Below are 13,998 nucleotides of genomic sequence, written 5' to 3' on the forward strand. Positions count from 1 at the left end.
ACAGTCTCTGGAAGCACCCGTCAGATCAACTATTACCAACAAAGAACAAACTTGGGAAGAAAAGTCTTCGGGGAATCTTGAAACGCCATGATATAGACATGCTAAGAGAAAATTAAAGATTCTCAAGATTTACTGCATTTACTCATTACTGTTCCCGTCACTTGTATTTTCTTTCATCCCCCTTGTTTCTATGGCTTCCTCTGAATGGAACTTCCTTCGTTTATACAGTGTAGGCTCAAGCTGACTGCTGATCCCTGGCTGGGACAAGGCAGGGAAAAGTTCGTCTTCTCTCCTTTTTGCCCGTTCCCAGGCGCCTTTTACTCACTTCCTTTCTCGTCCCTGTTCCACTCCTGCCTCCGGTAGGGCTGTGAGCTTTGTAGATGCCTCATTTCCCACTATTCCTCTTCCTCCCATATAATTCCCACCTAGGGTTGCCAGCTGTAGCAAGTGAAAACACAAGATGCCCTGTTAAAGGTGAATTTCAGATAGACAATGAATATTTTTAGTATAAATACGTCCTTGCAGTACTTGGGACACATTTATACTAAAAAGTGGTCACTTGCCCATTAAGTTGAAATTCAGATTTAACCGGGAATCCTGCATTTTATCCAGCGATCCTACTCTCACCCTCTGGGTTACAGGAGGCTCCAGCAGCTGCCTGGTCTCACCTCCTAAGAACTCTAGCTGCCTAAGTCCCAAATCTAAATCCCACTTTTTCATCACAGTGATCTATGTTCCTCTACTCCCGGGCATTCCCTCAAGGGTTTCCTTAGATGTTTTTCACTCTAGAAATTCCTAGTTGCTGAAAGATGGGCAAACTACCAGATCTAGACTCCACTTAAGCTTTTGCCCTCGACTATCCCGATAATTTTGACTTTCAGCAAATGAAGATAAGACTCACCAGGATGCAACTGTCCTATAGTACATTAGGACAGTTTTTTAAAAGTGAGAAACCTGCTAGAGGATCAAGGAAGCACTAATTATATTTAAGTTCAAGCTTGAAGAGAAAAATTCATTTAATGTGAAGAACAAGGCAGCTGAGGTGAGGTAGTCCCAGAGGAGCCCTGAGAGAATGTACTCAGGCTTCTCCTTCGAGATTTTCTCTTTACCGGTCTGAGAACAGCAGGAGGAAAACAGTATAAATTCAGGAGCAGGCCAGAGGGAAGCACAAAGCACTTCAGAAATACTTTCCAGTGGCAGAGTCAGTGTCTCTTTCAAAGCCTTCATTGTTTATGGCTGGCTGGCTTTAAAGATACTCTCAATCCAGGGCACAGCTCTTTAAAGAATTCCTTCTTCCCACTGTGGCTTGGACCTGGCTAGACAGGTAGCTTTTGTTTCACTCAGCTGATCAGAATACAAAAGGCAGCCCAAGTGTCAGGGCCCAGCTGGCTTCATTCAGAGAATCCCTGCACCCTCCAGGGTCCCGCACGGGTGCCGCTGACTCTGAGCCTCTGAGCGGCCCTAGAATTCCCCTACCCCTGGACAAATGACAGATGCACCTCAATTTACCTCAAGCAGAAATTACGGTTTTGTTTTTGAGCAGTATTAAAGAGTTCAAAAATGATGTAACTTACCTACCACGATTTTCTGCCCTGACGAGCCACTGTGGGACCATGGCCCTTAAGGAGGTCCTCCTCCCTTGTTCCCTTCCTCCCTCTCTCCCCACTCCTATATGGCTAACAAAGTTTCTAAATCTACACAATGGATGCTCTACCATTCAGCTTGTCTGCGTTTTTATGAATGACTCTAGCCTAAACACAGTAGAAGACTTATTTGGCTGAGAATCAGGAGAGCTGCATTATGGTTGAAATGTCTCCACTAACTGGCTGTGGGATCCAGAGGAGCCAGTTCATCCTTCTGGGTCTTTCTTCTTCTATAAAAGGCTACAGTTGGATTTTATGTTCTTTAAGGTTCACTGCTGCTCTGAAGTTTTATGATTCTTTTCATATCCTCTCCTATCTCAAGCTTTTGGTATCTTGGCCAGTTCATCACAGAGGACCGTAAGTGATTCAGTGTGGGTAGGACATCACATGTAGAGGATGAGATGGTATCAGAAATGGAGGAAGGGTTTAGAAATGACCCGGGGCGCAGGGCCAGACGGATTGGTTCTGCTGGTGGTGGACCTGGAAGGTGGGTCAGCAGCAGCAAAATGGATGCCCGCAGCTCCTGCTGCCTAGGTAAGTGGAACAGCTGGCTCAGTAGGAGAAAGGTCGGATCACCTGCACTGAGTTCCCCAACTCCGGATCAGCCTCCAGAAACAAATGTTAGGAGAAAAAAAATGCAACTGGTTATGAGAAGATATTATAACTCATTTAATTAAAAATAAATTTGTTGATATACAAACCAACTGGACCAAAGAGGACAAACTGCATCAGACGGGACAGAAGCAATGCTCTAAACAAGCCATCAACTTAAGAGCTCCAATGCCAACCAGGAGGGCACCCCCAAACACAACTTTAGCATGGAAGTAAGAGTCTTTATGTCTTTCGGTGAAGGCAAAGCCATCTGGTTGGTACTTCGTAGGAATATCTTTCCACCAGCTCTTCATCATATGGTACGTGCCATGAGTCTCCAGTTGTTTGCACCACTGTGTCATAGTTGAGAATATGCTGTTGAATTAAAAAGGGAACCACACACTTAGAACAACACTAAAGGAATACCTGGCCATTTCCCTTTCTTCCCTGACAACATCTCAGTTTGTTCCAGAGATGTATTCTCTGTCTTATTTAACAATGGATTTGCAGGGGGAAGGTATAGCTCAGTTATAGAGTACATGCTTAGTATGCACGAGGTCCTGAGTTCAATCCCCAGGACCCTTGTTAAAAAAAAAAAAAAGGATTTTTAAAGAGCAACTAGCTCTGTGAAGAGGAATCCTACTATGAGGAGCTCCTTTTTGGGGAGGTTTCATTTTTAAGGTTAAGAACTCTCTACAGGAACACATACACCAACACACACACATATATACACATATTCCTTTTGTTGCCTTTATTGGTTTTGGTTGTGACAGAAAAAACTGTCAAATATACAAAGATAGAGAAACAGCACAATGATCTCCCACATACCCATCACCTGGCTTCAATCATTATCAACTCATGGCTAATCTTATTTCAATCATTCATCCATACCCACTCCCTTCTCCCAGATTATTTTGATCCCCCCATGCTATTTTCAAATAAATCTCTGATATTATAGCATTTCTTCTGTAATTCAGTATGTTTCTGAAAGATAAGGACTTGTTTTGTAAGTATAAGAGCGATACCATTATAATACTAAGAATCAATAGTTCCTTATCATCAAATTTCTGTTTACATTTTCCCAATGATTATATGTGTGTAGCTACATTTGGCAGTTTGTTTGAATAGAAATTGAAAAAAGATTATTGCATTGTGACTGGCTGAATGATCTCTCAATTCTGTTTTAATCTAGAGCCTCCCTTTCCATCCATATTTTCTTGCAATTTTTTTTGTTGTTGAGGAAACCAGGTCAGTTGTCCTGTATTGTTTCGCACAGCTGGTTTTGCTGATGGCATCTCTGTCGTATCATTTGGTACCATATTTCCTATAAGTGTTGTTTTGTATATTTTTTGACCACTTGACCATATTTACCATTGATTAGTGTCTTTTTCTGTAGTAACTCGTCTCTAGATTTCCTCCCTTTGCTTTCACACAAGAGGCATTCTTGTACTTACAGGTATTTAAACTTGAATCGAGTTCAACTGAGACTGCCCCGTAGAAGTGGATTAAACAGGAAAAAGGGGTTACTTAGCAGAAGCACAAGTATGATGAACTATAAAGCATAAGGAATTTTGAGCTATTGCAAATAAATAGGAAAATAAAAAACCACATATGAGGGTTTGTAAATGATGACATAACGGAAGTCGCAACTGATGCCATCCCAGGCGTTTTCAATATGTCAGTTAATGTGGGGTTGACCCATGCAAACTTTGCTCTGGTGGACTTCGTGGTTCTAAGACCTGGCCGATTTCAAATACCAAACTAAAACTGAGAAAAATAAAGCATATAGGACTAGCTGCAACCTTCTTTGACTCTGCCACATTTGTACAAGATACCTGACTCTGCTGATGTTATGGATACAACAGATAACATACCTGAAAAGTTATTTTTGATCCTGGATGCCTACTAGTAATTGCCAGCTGATGTGCCTGCTGCCACTTAAAGAACAGGTGTTGGGTCCTGGCATCAGGCAGACAGGCCTTGTGGTCCCGCATCAGATCATTTGTGATGAACTTGCAGTGGTTCCCGGAGTGCAGTGTGGCATACAGAAGGTACGGATCATCCTCTGAGCTGAGCCAGGCAGAAGAAATGACAGAGTCAAGCACACACCCAGGGAGGCAGAGGACAGCACTCTTCATCATACTGTTTACTTACTCCTCTCCTTTACTCACAAATGCTCTGTGCTCTGAACTGACAAGATCTCAGTGATACTTACGAACCATCTGTGAGTCCTGAGCTGGTCGATCACACTATCTACAACACTGATGGGAAGCTAAGGGAAAAGGAATGCTAATGCTTGAGATTCTTAGCAGCTCAGCTGGGCTCTTCCACAAGAATGAAGAATTCTAACACTAATTCTCTCTTCACACTCAAAAGATGGTTCTCTGTGTTCCCAGGGCATTTTTCCTACTTGCCCCATCTGCCACAGAGTACACCTTTCCCCTCCATTTTCCTGACTCGAATTCAAGGTACATTCATAATAGTAACAGGGCAGGATGACACTTTCTTGCAAAAGTAATGGGTTGACCTCAAAGCTGAAAGTGGCATCTCCAAGCAGCTTCCGGGGAGTCACCCCGATCAGCACCTGAAGGCATCTCCAGCTTGAGAAGAGCCAAGAGCTCAGAGTCTCCAGTGGACCCTGAACCTGAGCACTCCCCATGTGGAAACACGTGCTGTGAAAACAGCAGTAGGTGCCTTGGCTCAGGGGATTTGGCTGATAACATGATATGCCTTATGCCTTAATCCAAATGATCCAAAGTAGGATCATTTCAGGTTTACCTTGTACTGACATATTTCAGGTGAAATGATAAAACGATTGGAGTATATCTTAAAAATCTCCAGGGGAAAAAAAGAGCAGAAAAGAAAAACAGAAAAAATGTGGGGGGTTACATGGTACAAGATTAGCAAACGATGGTAACTGTTGGAGCTGGGCGATAGCTATGTGAGGATTTATTATACTGTTCCCTCCAGTGTACGTTTGAATAAGCTTCTTTGGCACATTGGTGGAAAATGGAGTTAATGTTATAAATTTTAATATTTAAATCCAAAGCCATAGAGGGTCCCTGAATCAATCTTTACAACTGGGTTTGGAACTTCAGTGTATGTAATAAATACAGGCCCCAAACCAAGCATGAGATTAATTTCCCACAGGCTTCTTGATTATAACACTGCATTTATCTCGCTCTTCCACCTAAGAAAAGTAATAATGATGGTGACAGCAACAAATATATGTGCTTTCTGCATACTTGGTGCTGTGCCAAGAGTTTCACATGTATTATTCACAGATGTTTTTTCATTTAATCTTCACAACATCCCCATGAGGGTAACATATGAAGAAAAGAAGACACAGAGAAGGGAAACACCTTCCCAGACAGGAAGTGGCAGGCCTCGGTCTGAACCTGGGAAGATTAATTCCCAAGCCCGCGCTCCTAATGTTTACTCAGTGTTGCCTACGGTGACCGTGTGAAGAGCACTATTACTGTCTTAGACTCTTGGAGAGATGGAAGCACCCCCTACCATGAACAAATGAAAGGACTTAGCTAAAGAAAATTGGGATTTGGTTGGGGATCTGAATGAGGGGTTAGCTGCCAGCTGTATGCATCAAGTGCCATCTTAGCTTTTTAAGATGAAATGATTTGGGGAACACTGATAAATCCTGAAGTTATCACATTCAACCTAAGGAAACCTGGACTTGGGGGTGAGGCGCTCTCATCACCTGCGCGAAGTCGGAAATACACCTTTGTCAGCATAAACAGCATAAAAGCCTGCGTGCAGGCTGCAAGTCACCACTGAGGGTCTGTGCTCTTCCTGATGAGCTTTCTTCATGCTTCGTGGACACTGTGTATTTTGTCGCTGTGTATTTTCCATGTTCCTTTGGCTTCCTGAGAAGCTGTAGCTCACAGCAACATTCCCCTTATATTTAGAATAAAGTTCAGGCCCCTCTCTTGCCTACCAGAACCCACTAGAACCCATTAGGTCCTCTGTAATATGGTCCCTGCCTTCTCTCGGACCTCAGAACTTACCCACCTACACTGCCTGCCTGCCTTCCTCATTTCTGCCTCTGGGCCTTTTGAACACCTGCTGTTTCCTCTGCCTGGTAGGTTCTTCCCACCACCCCTCCCCCTTTCTCAAAAGACTCACTCCTTCCCTTCAGACCTGCTTCCTCCCAAAGGCCCTTCCTGACTCTCCATCCACTACCCTCGGACCCACCCCCACCTTTCTAGCTCCTTACTCCGCTTCACTGTCTTCACAGCATTGATCCCTGCCTGGAATTTCATTTCCTGTTTATTGTTAAGTCCCAAGAGGGCAGGGACTTGGTCATGTTTACTGTGGTTTCTCCAAGAACATAGAAGGTGCTGATCTAGTTAGGAATTTATGGCAAGCATTCTGTTTGCTAATCTCATTTTGGACTTTATCCTGTTTCTCATTTATCCTGATTTCCTCATATATTTAAGTTTATCCTGCTGTAAAAACTCTTATTTTTGTAAGCTGCCTCAAATCTTTTTTTCTTTTGAATGAGGCTGAGTATACATATATAGGTATATACACATGCACTTTAAAAATGGCAAAAAAAAAAAAGGTAACTAACAAGCAGATGACTGGAGCCTAGCGTAATTCACTTAATACCTTGAGTACCTACATGTTGTCAGCAAAGAAACAGCTGGCGTGCTTCTGCACCTTTTCCATGTCATCCTTTCTCCACCGGGAATTCTGCGTCAGCATGTGCTTCCGCCCCAGGACCAGCACGTGAAGATTCTGCTTGGCTAGTTGAGAAACCACATCCAAGAGCTAAAAAACACAAAGTCACACCCCAAGACGGTCAAGGGAAGAATCTCAAATGAGGGGAGTGATTCTTCCAGTGGTGAAACATTCTTCTGGTAAGAGATGAGAAACATTCCTTAAAATAATTGTCCATCTTTGTAAATAAAACTGAGGACAATGCTCCCTTGTTACAAATTAATGCCTGACACCTGGCCACTGGTCAGGCTGCACTGGATACTGGTGTGTGTGGGGGTTCTAAGCATGGGCTGGATGAGCCCACTGGGATAGAGGCAGAGGGGGCTAAGGAGGATGAGGTTTGGCTCCTATACACTCCCAACCCTGTTTCAATCCAAACAGCTCAGCTTTTATATATTTATATATTGGTATTCTGCATAGGTTTTTATTTGAATAAAGGCGTCTACTTTTTTTTTTTTTAAGTTTGTAAACAGCTGGAATAGATAGTGCCTTTTCATTCGACTTTTCCATGTCATGATTCTGCTGAGGCTGCTACCTTTCACTGAAATCCCTTTTTCCTCCCAAAGGTCTGTCGATTTCCACCCTCTAGCTGATTTTCCACTCAGTGAATTTGCCCTCCATTCTCTCCACTTCCCACATGGCTTGTGTGCACGTGAACTCCTCTCAAAAGTTTAGCCTTGGATATTTAGTATATCTAGTACTTTGGTGAGCTTGCCTACGTTCAATCTTTCATAAGCAAAAGTCCACAGATTATTTTCATGTACGATCTATTAAAATAAGCTATAAAAGGATATTACCAAGTATAATATGTAAAAGCTAATGAAAAATTATAACTTACATTATATAATAGGGTATCAGAAATATAAAAGTTTTTTAATTTATAAGAACTGGGTCTACAAAAACCACAAGTTGAAAGCCATTGAAGAACTTAATTTTCCCAGGTCTTGGTTAGAAAAGGCACTGATTTTAGTCTAGCTTCCCCTTACTCATAATTTCTTCCTATGCAGACTTTCAGGATATTATTTAAAATTCTTTAATCAATAACATTTCATTCACTTATTTGGTCAGTTGTCAAGTATTGCTTGGGTACCTGTTATGTCTAATACACATGTACTCCCGGCAGCCCAATAATCAACTATCAAGGGCTGAATTTTTAAATTACTGTTTAACGCTTTGGATTCATATATATACTGTCCATCCCACTCCATTACTAAATTACTTTAAAACAGTATTGGTTTCACTATTGCTAATTCTTAGTTTTAGAATTGAGGGGCAGAATGGACACAACTTGGCCACCGAATGCGAGCTGATACTCAGGCAGACAAGTACACCAAGACCAGTGTGAAGACTAAACCCAAAGCTTTGGAAACAGTAAAATTAAACTGTTTTCCTTCAAAGCAAGGAATGATGGCTTCTATGCTCATTTGACAGTTACTTCCCAGGCTGCTCTATGTGTAAGGCACATGCTACATATCACAGTCTACAAAATTTCGAAAGACATGGCCCCTACCTTTACTGAGGGAGTGCCTAACAATTTTTCACGCAACTATCAAGCCCAGGAAAATGTCTATGCTGGCTCTATGTATATTGGATGGTTAATAAACATTTTCTGATTAGCTGAAGAATATGCCTACCTCTATTTTTAATCTATTGTAGAAGCAGCTCATTATTGAAAACTTGAAAAACATAGACCAGAAGATGAAAGAAGAAACCACTCATACCTCATTATCCAAAGATTGTTAACATGCATTTGCCAGTCTTTTTATTCTACGCATTAAAAAAAATTGAACTATAGCTGATTTACAATATTGTATTAGTTTCAGGTATACAGCAAAGTGATTCAGTTACATATGTACATATTTTTACAGATTATTTTCCATTATAGCTTATTACAAGATATTAAATATAATTCCCTGTGCTATACAGTAAATCTTTGTTGGTTATCTATTTTATGTATAGTACTTTGTATCTGTTAATCCCATACTCCTAATTTATCCCCCCACCCCCACCTTCCCCTTTGGTAACCATAAATTAATTTTTTGGCAGTGGCACAGGCAGATGCCTGAGAATCTACTTATTGGAGGATCCCACTTTTCCTCCTTCTCCTAACCAGGCCAGCTTTGTTCTACGCATTTTTATATAAGCTACTGCTTTAAAAGTTAGGTTACTAATCAAAAGCAAACATTTTCACAAAGAAAGTTTGGTTCACAGATTCAAACACTTCAAAAGACATTGAGAGTGCATCGCCTTCAGAATGCACTAACATTCCCTTTCTTTAAGTCATGCTGAGATCACAGATTATTTTCAATGAGCCCAGATACAAAATGGCAACTGGATTCATTTAGATTAATGATAGTAACTTTAAAAAAACTTACATATAAATTCCCACAAAGTTATTGTAAAGATACAAAAAAAAAAAATCAAACAAAAAGAATTTTTAATACTAATTACTTAAGTTTCCATGCATTGGGGGAAGACATGGCTGAAAGAAAAACACAATTGGTTCTTCACATCTATACCTTGGTTTAGCTAAATGGCCTTGAGTTTACTAATACTAAATTACAGATAGGGGCCCAACGAAAGGCAGAAAACGCTTGGCTTGAACTACTCTGGGGCACCATCTTGTGGCTGAGAGGTCTCTACTAGTAGCAGCTCTCCAAAAATGATGCAAACAAAGGAGACTCAAGGAAAGACAGAAAAGAAAGATGAGTGTACAGAATAAAGGCACTTGCCTGAAACTCTGTGACAGTCTAGCTATGCGCCCACTCCCTCTAGGGTAAATTCCAAGGCTGGATCCACTGGCCTCAGTCAGAGTTAAAGATATACTCAGAAAAGTAAAGAAAAAGAAAATTCACCTTAATTCTATGTTAGATCAAAAATAAAACTGGGAAACTGCCAGATTTAAAATTAAAATAAATAAATAAACTTCGGTACTTCAAAAGAAAAAACTGGGAGAAATTTCCACTTCTGGGAAGATACAGTAGATGTACTTTTCTTTCTCACTCCCACTACATGTAAGTAAAAAACCCAGACATTATATATAAACATAAGACTTTGAAAAGTAGAGATAAAAAGGCAGACTGGCTAGGGACCTTGGGACATGAGGAATGACATGCTGGAGGGTTCCCTGGATTTTCCTTTTGCCTCATATATCCTATACTTGGAGCTCAAGGAGCCAGTAACCTGGAAATGTCAATGGATGCAGACAAAGAGAGACCTGCGAAGGCCTGTTCTCTCTAGCCAAAGGATAAGGAAAGAGGCTCAGACTAGCAAGACAGAAAACTTGTTAAAATGACATCAGTAGGTTGTGATGTTATATGTGTGTTTATGTGTGTGTGTATAATACCTAGAGCAACCATTAAAAAACTATACAAAGAGATATACTCAAAAACACTATAATTAAAAAAACAAAACACCCAATAAGATATATAAAAACGGAATTCTAAAAAAAATTCAAGTAGCCCACTGGAAGGCAGGAAAAATAAAACCGAAAAAACAGAGATGATAGAAAACAAAAAATAAAATGGCAGGCACAAGCCCTAACGTATCACTAATAACATAAAATATAAAGGTTTTTTTTTTAAACACTTTTATTTAATTTATAATCATTTTACAATGTTGTGTCAAATAAAGGGTTTTAATACATCAATTAAAAGACAGAGGTTGGCAGAGTGGATTTAAAAACATGGCCCAGTTATATGCTATCTAAAAGAAACTCACTTCAAATAATATAGGCTGATAGAAAGTAAAAGAATGGAAAATATTATATTATGCAAACATCCATATAAGGAAAGCCAGAGTGACTACATTAATATTAAATGAAGTAGACTTCAGAGCAAGCAAGCAAACAAACAAACAAAAAAACCCAAAAAAACCCCAGAGACACAGAGGGACAATATATAATGATAAAAGGGTCACTCCAAGAAGATAGAGCAATCCTAGATGTGTGTGAACCAAACAACAGAGCTGTAAAATATGTGAAGCAAAAGCTGTTAGAACCAGTGGGGAGGGTGTAGCTCAGTGGTAGAGCACGTGCTTAGCATACAGAAGGTCCTGGGTTCAATCCTCAGTACCTCCATTAAAAAAAAAATCCACAATTCAGAGTCGGAGACTTTGGAGACTTCAGAAGAACTTGGCAGAAAGTCAACAAGTACACAGAAGAATTCAACAATACACCCACATTCATGGATTGGAAGACTCAAGATAGTAAGGGTGTCAAGTCTCCCCAAATTAATATATGGGCTTAATGCAATTCCTAGCAAAATCCTAGAAAGATTTTTATGTAGATATAGGCAAGATTATTCTAAAATACATGAAAAGGCAAAGGGATAAGAATAACTAAAATAATTTTGAAAACGAAGAATAAAGTGGGAAAAATCAGTCCACCTCATTTTAAGCCTTATTATACAGCTACAGTAATCTAAACTGTGTGATAACTGATGGAGGAACTGACATACAGATCAACAGAACAGAATAGATGAGCCAAAAATAGACAAATATGCCATGGAAACAAATGATGCTGGTGTAACTGGATATCTGAAAGTAAAAAAATGAACCTCCACCTAAATTTCATAACTTATAGAAAAATTATATCAAAATGGATCATGGACTTAAATGTAAAATATCAACTATAAAGTTTTATGAAAAAATCTAGAAGAAAATCTTTATGATATAGAGCTGGGTTCCTAGCTTGACACCTAAAACAAAGTCCATAAAAGGAAACATTGACAAACTGGGTTTCATCAAATCTTTAAATGTTTGCTCTGGGAAAGGCTCTGTTAAAAGGACGAAAAGACAAATTACAGACTGGGAGAAAATATTTGCAAACCACATATTCAACAAAGAACTAGTATCTAGAACATATGAAGAACTCTTAAATTCAACATTGCTTTAAGGATGTCTAAAGATGTCTAAAGCATGATTCTCCAAACACCAGAAGAGTAAGAACAAATTGCAGCTTAATATTGGGTGTAAACATTTTCTGGTTTGGCTTCCATTCTAATTTGGTTTATCTCTAGTAGGAACAGATAAGAAGGTTTTTGTTGTTGCTGCTGTTGTTTTTTAAACTCGTAAGTGACATTACTTATAAGGGACTTAACTTTTGGAAGGTAGTTCCTGAGCTTAGGGTAAAAATACAATTGGCAGAGCTACATGTGTTAGAAATAACTGTGCAGGGATGCTCAGGAAGTAGAAACATTGCCTGAGAGGTGGGAGAGGCCAATGAGAACAAGAGCTTTTCTGAGTAATCCTAAATAGCAAATGAAACTTCCTTGCCCTATTCTTAACTTTTTCCCTCCTCCTCTGCAGTCTCTGGCATTTCCTGGGTTGTGTGATCTTTAAAAACTCTAAAGCCTTTGGGATCTGAAGTCTACAGACAGTAGAAGTTCTATGCCAGTTCTGCAGTAAGATAGCTATTATCAATATACCTCATATATAAGAGCACTCATTTTAGGGTAAGTTCAGGAAAGAAAGTTTTGGAAATAAGCCAAATGTTCAACGACATGAACAGATAAACAAAATGTTGTGTATATATACCATGGAATACTATTCAGCCTTAAAAAGGAATAAAGTTCTGATACATGCTACAACATGGATGAAACTTGAAGACAATAAGCCAGACACAAAAGGACAAATATTGTATGATTTCATTTACATAAGTTCCCTGGAATAGTCAAAATCATAGAGATAGAAAATAGAATGGTGGTGGCTGCCAGGGGCCAGAAGAGAAGGGAATGAGGAGTTATTGTTTAACGGGCACCAAGTTTTAGGCTGGGAAGATGAAGAAGTTCTGGAGATGAATGGTGTCGTGATAGTTGCACAACAGTGTAAAGTACTTAATGCCACTGAATTGTACACTTGAAAATGGTTAAAATGATATATTTTATGTTATATATATTTTACCACAATATAAAGTTTTATTACAGAAAAATTTAAATATAAACAAAAGTGGGCAGAATAGCATAATGTGCCCTTCACCCAGCTTCAATAATTATCAGTTCATGGCCAGTTCTATTTCATCAATGTCTCCATCGACTTCTGTCTCAGATTATTTAGAAACAAATCCTAGACATCGTAACATTTCATCTGTGAATACATCAGCATGTATTTTTAAATATAAGGATTCTTAAAAAGTTAACAGTAATTTCTTAGTATCAAATATACAACCAGTATTTATATTTCTCTAACTTATAATTTTTTTTTACAGTTTAAAAAGAAAATCAGGACCTAAAAGAGCCCCATACACTGCAATTGCTTGATTGCAATTAAAGAAATGTGGCTGCTAGTCTTACGGAAGTTCCCACATTTAGATTTTGACAACAGCATCCCTGTGGTATCATGTAACATATTCCCTAGTCCTCTATGTTTCTTATAGATTGGTAGTTGGCTCTAGAGCTTGATCAGATTCAAGGGTTTTTTGGTATGTATGCGTGTGTGCGTGTGTATATTTAAAATTGTGGCTTTGATAAAGTAAAAAGGCCAGTTCATTCATCAAAAATGTATGATGGGGAGTGGGAGGGTATAGTTCAGTGGCAGAGTGCGTGCTTAGCATGCATGAGGTCCTGGGTTCAAACCCCAGCACCTCCATTAGAAAAAAAAAGATTAAAAAAAAAGTAAATTAAAAAAAGTTAAAGGAATGAATTAATTTGAGGAGAGGGTATAGCTCAGTGGTAGAGCACACCTAGCAAGCACAAGGTCCTGGGTTCAATCCCTGGTACCTCCATTAAAAATAAATACATAAACCTAATTACTCCACTCCCTCTTCGATAAAAAAAAAGAATGACAAACTTCTCTGTCACTAGACAGAGGGTACTGGGGATGTAGATACAGATATAAAAACACATTTATCCCTAACCTCCAGGAGTCTGCAGTCAAATGACTGTAATGTAATGTAAAAAGTGCTAAGAGGGAGGACAAAGGATGGGCACCTAAATCAGACACAGGGTGGGGAGGCTGGTCAGGGAAGTCGCCACAAAGGAAGCGACAGCTGGGCTGAGTTTTCAGATGAATTATCCAGGCAAGGAATGGG

General features: G+C 39.5%; 1 protein-coding gene across 3 annotated transcripts in view; it reads right to left on the minus strand.

The window, feature by feature from the left end:
- Positions 1-2,288: 2,288 nt before the first annotated feature.
- PRORP (protein only RNase P catalytic subunit) overlaps positions 2,289-13,998 on the minus strand; it is a 109,479-nt gene continuing 97,769 nt past the window's right edge. For all 3 annotated transcript variants that reach the window (XM_010967849.3, XM_010967850.3, XM_045504936.2), the window contains exons 6-8: positions 6,874-7,022; positions 4,109-4,304; positions 2,289-2,609 (exon numbers count right to left, since the gene is read on the minus strand). In XM_010967849.3, the coding sequence (XP_010966151.1) occupies positions 2,478-2,609; positions 4,109-4,304; positions 6,874-7,022 (477 nt within the window). In that variant the 3' untranslated portion in view covers positions 2,289-2,477. The remainder of the gene's footprint in view (positions 2,610-4,108; positions 4,305-6,873; positions 7,023-13,998) is intronic.

This window comes from Camelus bactrianus, chromosome 6 (genome assembly GCF_048773025.1).
Source record: "Camelus bactrianus isolate YW-2024 breed Bactrian camel chromosome 6, ASM4877302v1, whole genome shotgun sequence".
Taxonomy (NCBI): Eukaryota; Metazoa; Chordata; class Mammalia; order Artiodactyla; family Camelidae; genus Camelus; species Camelus bactrianus.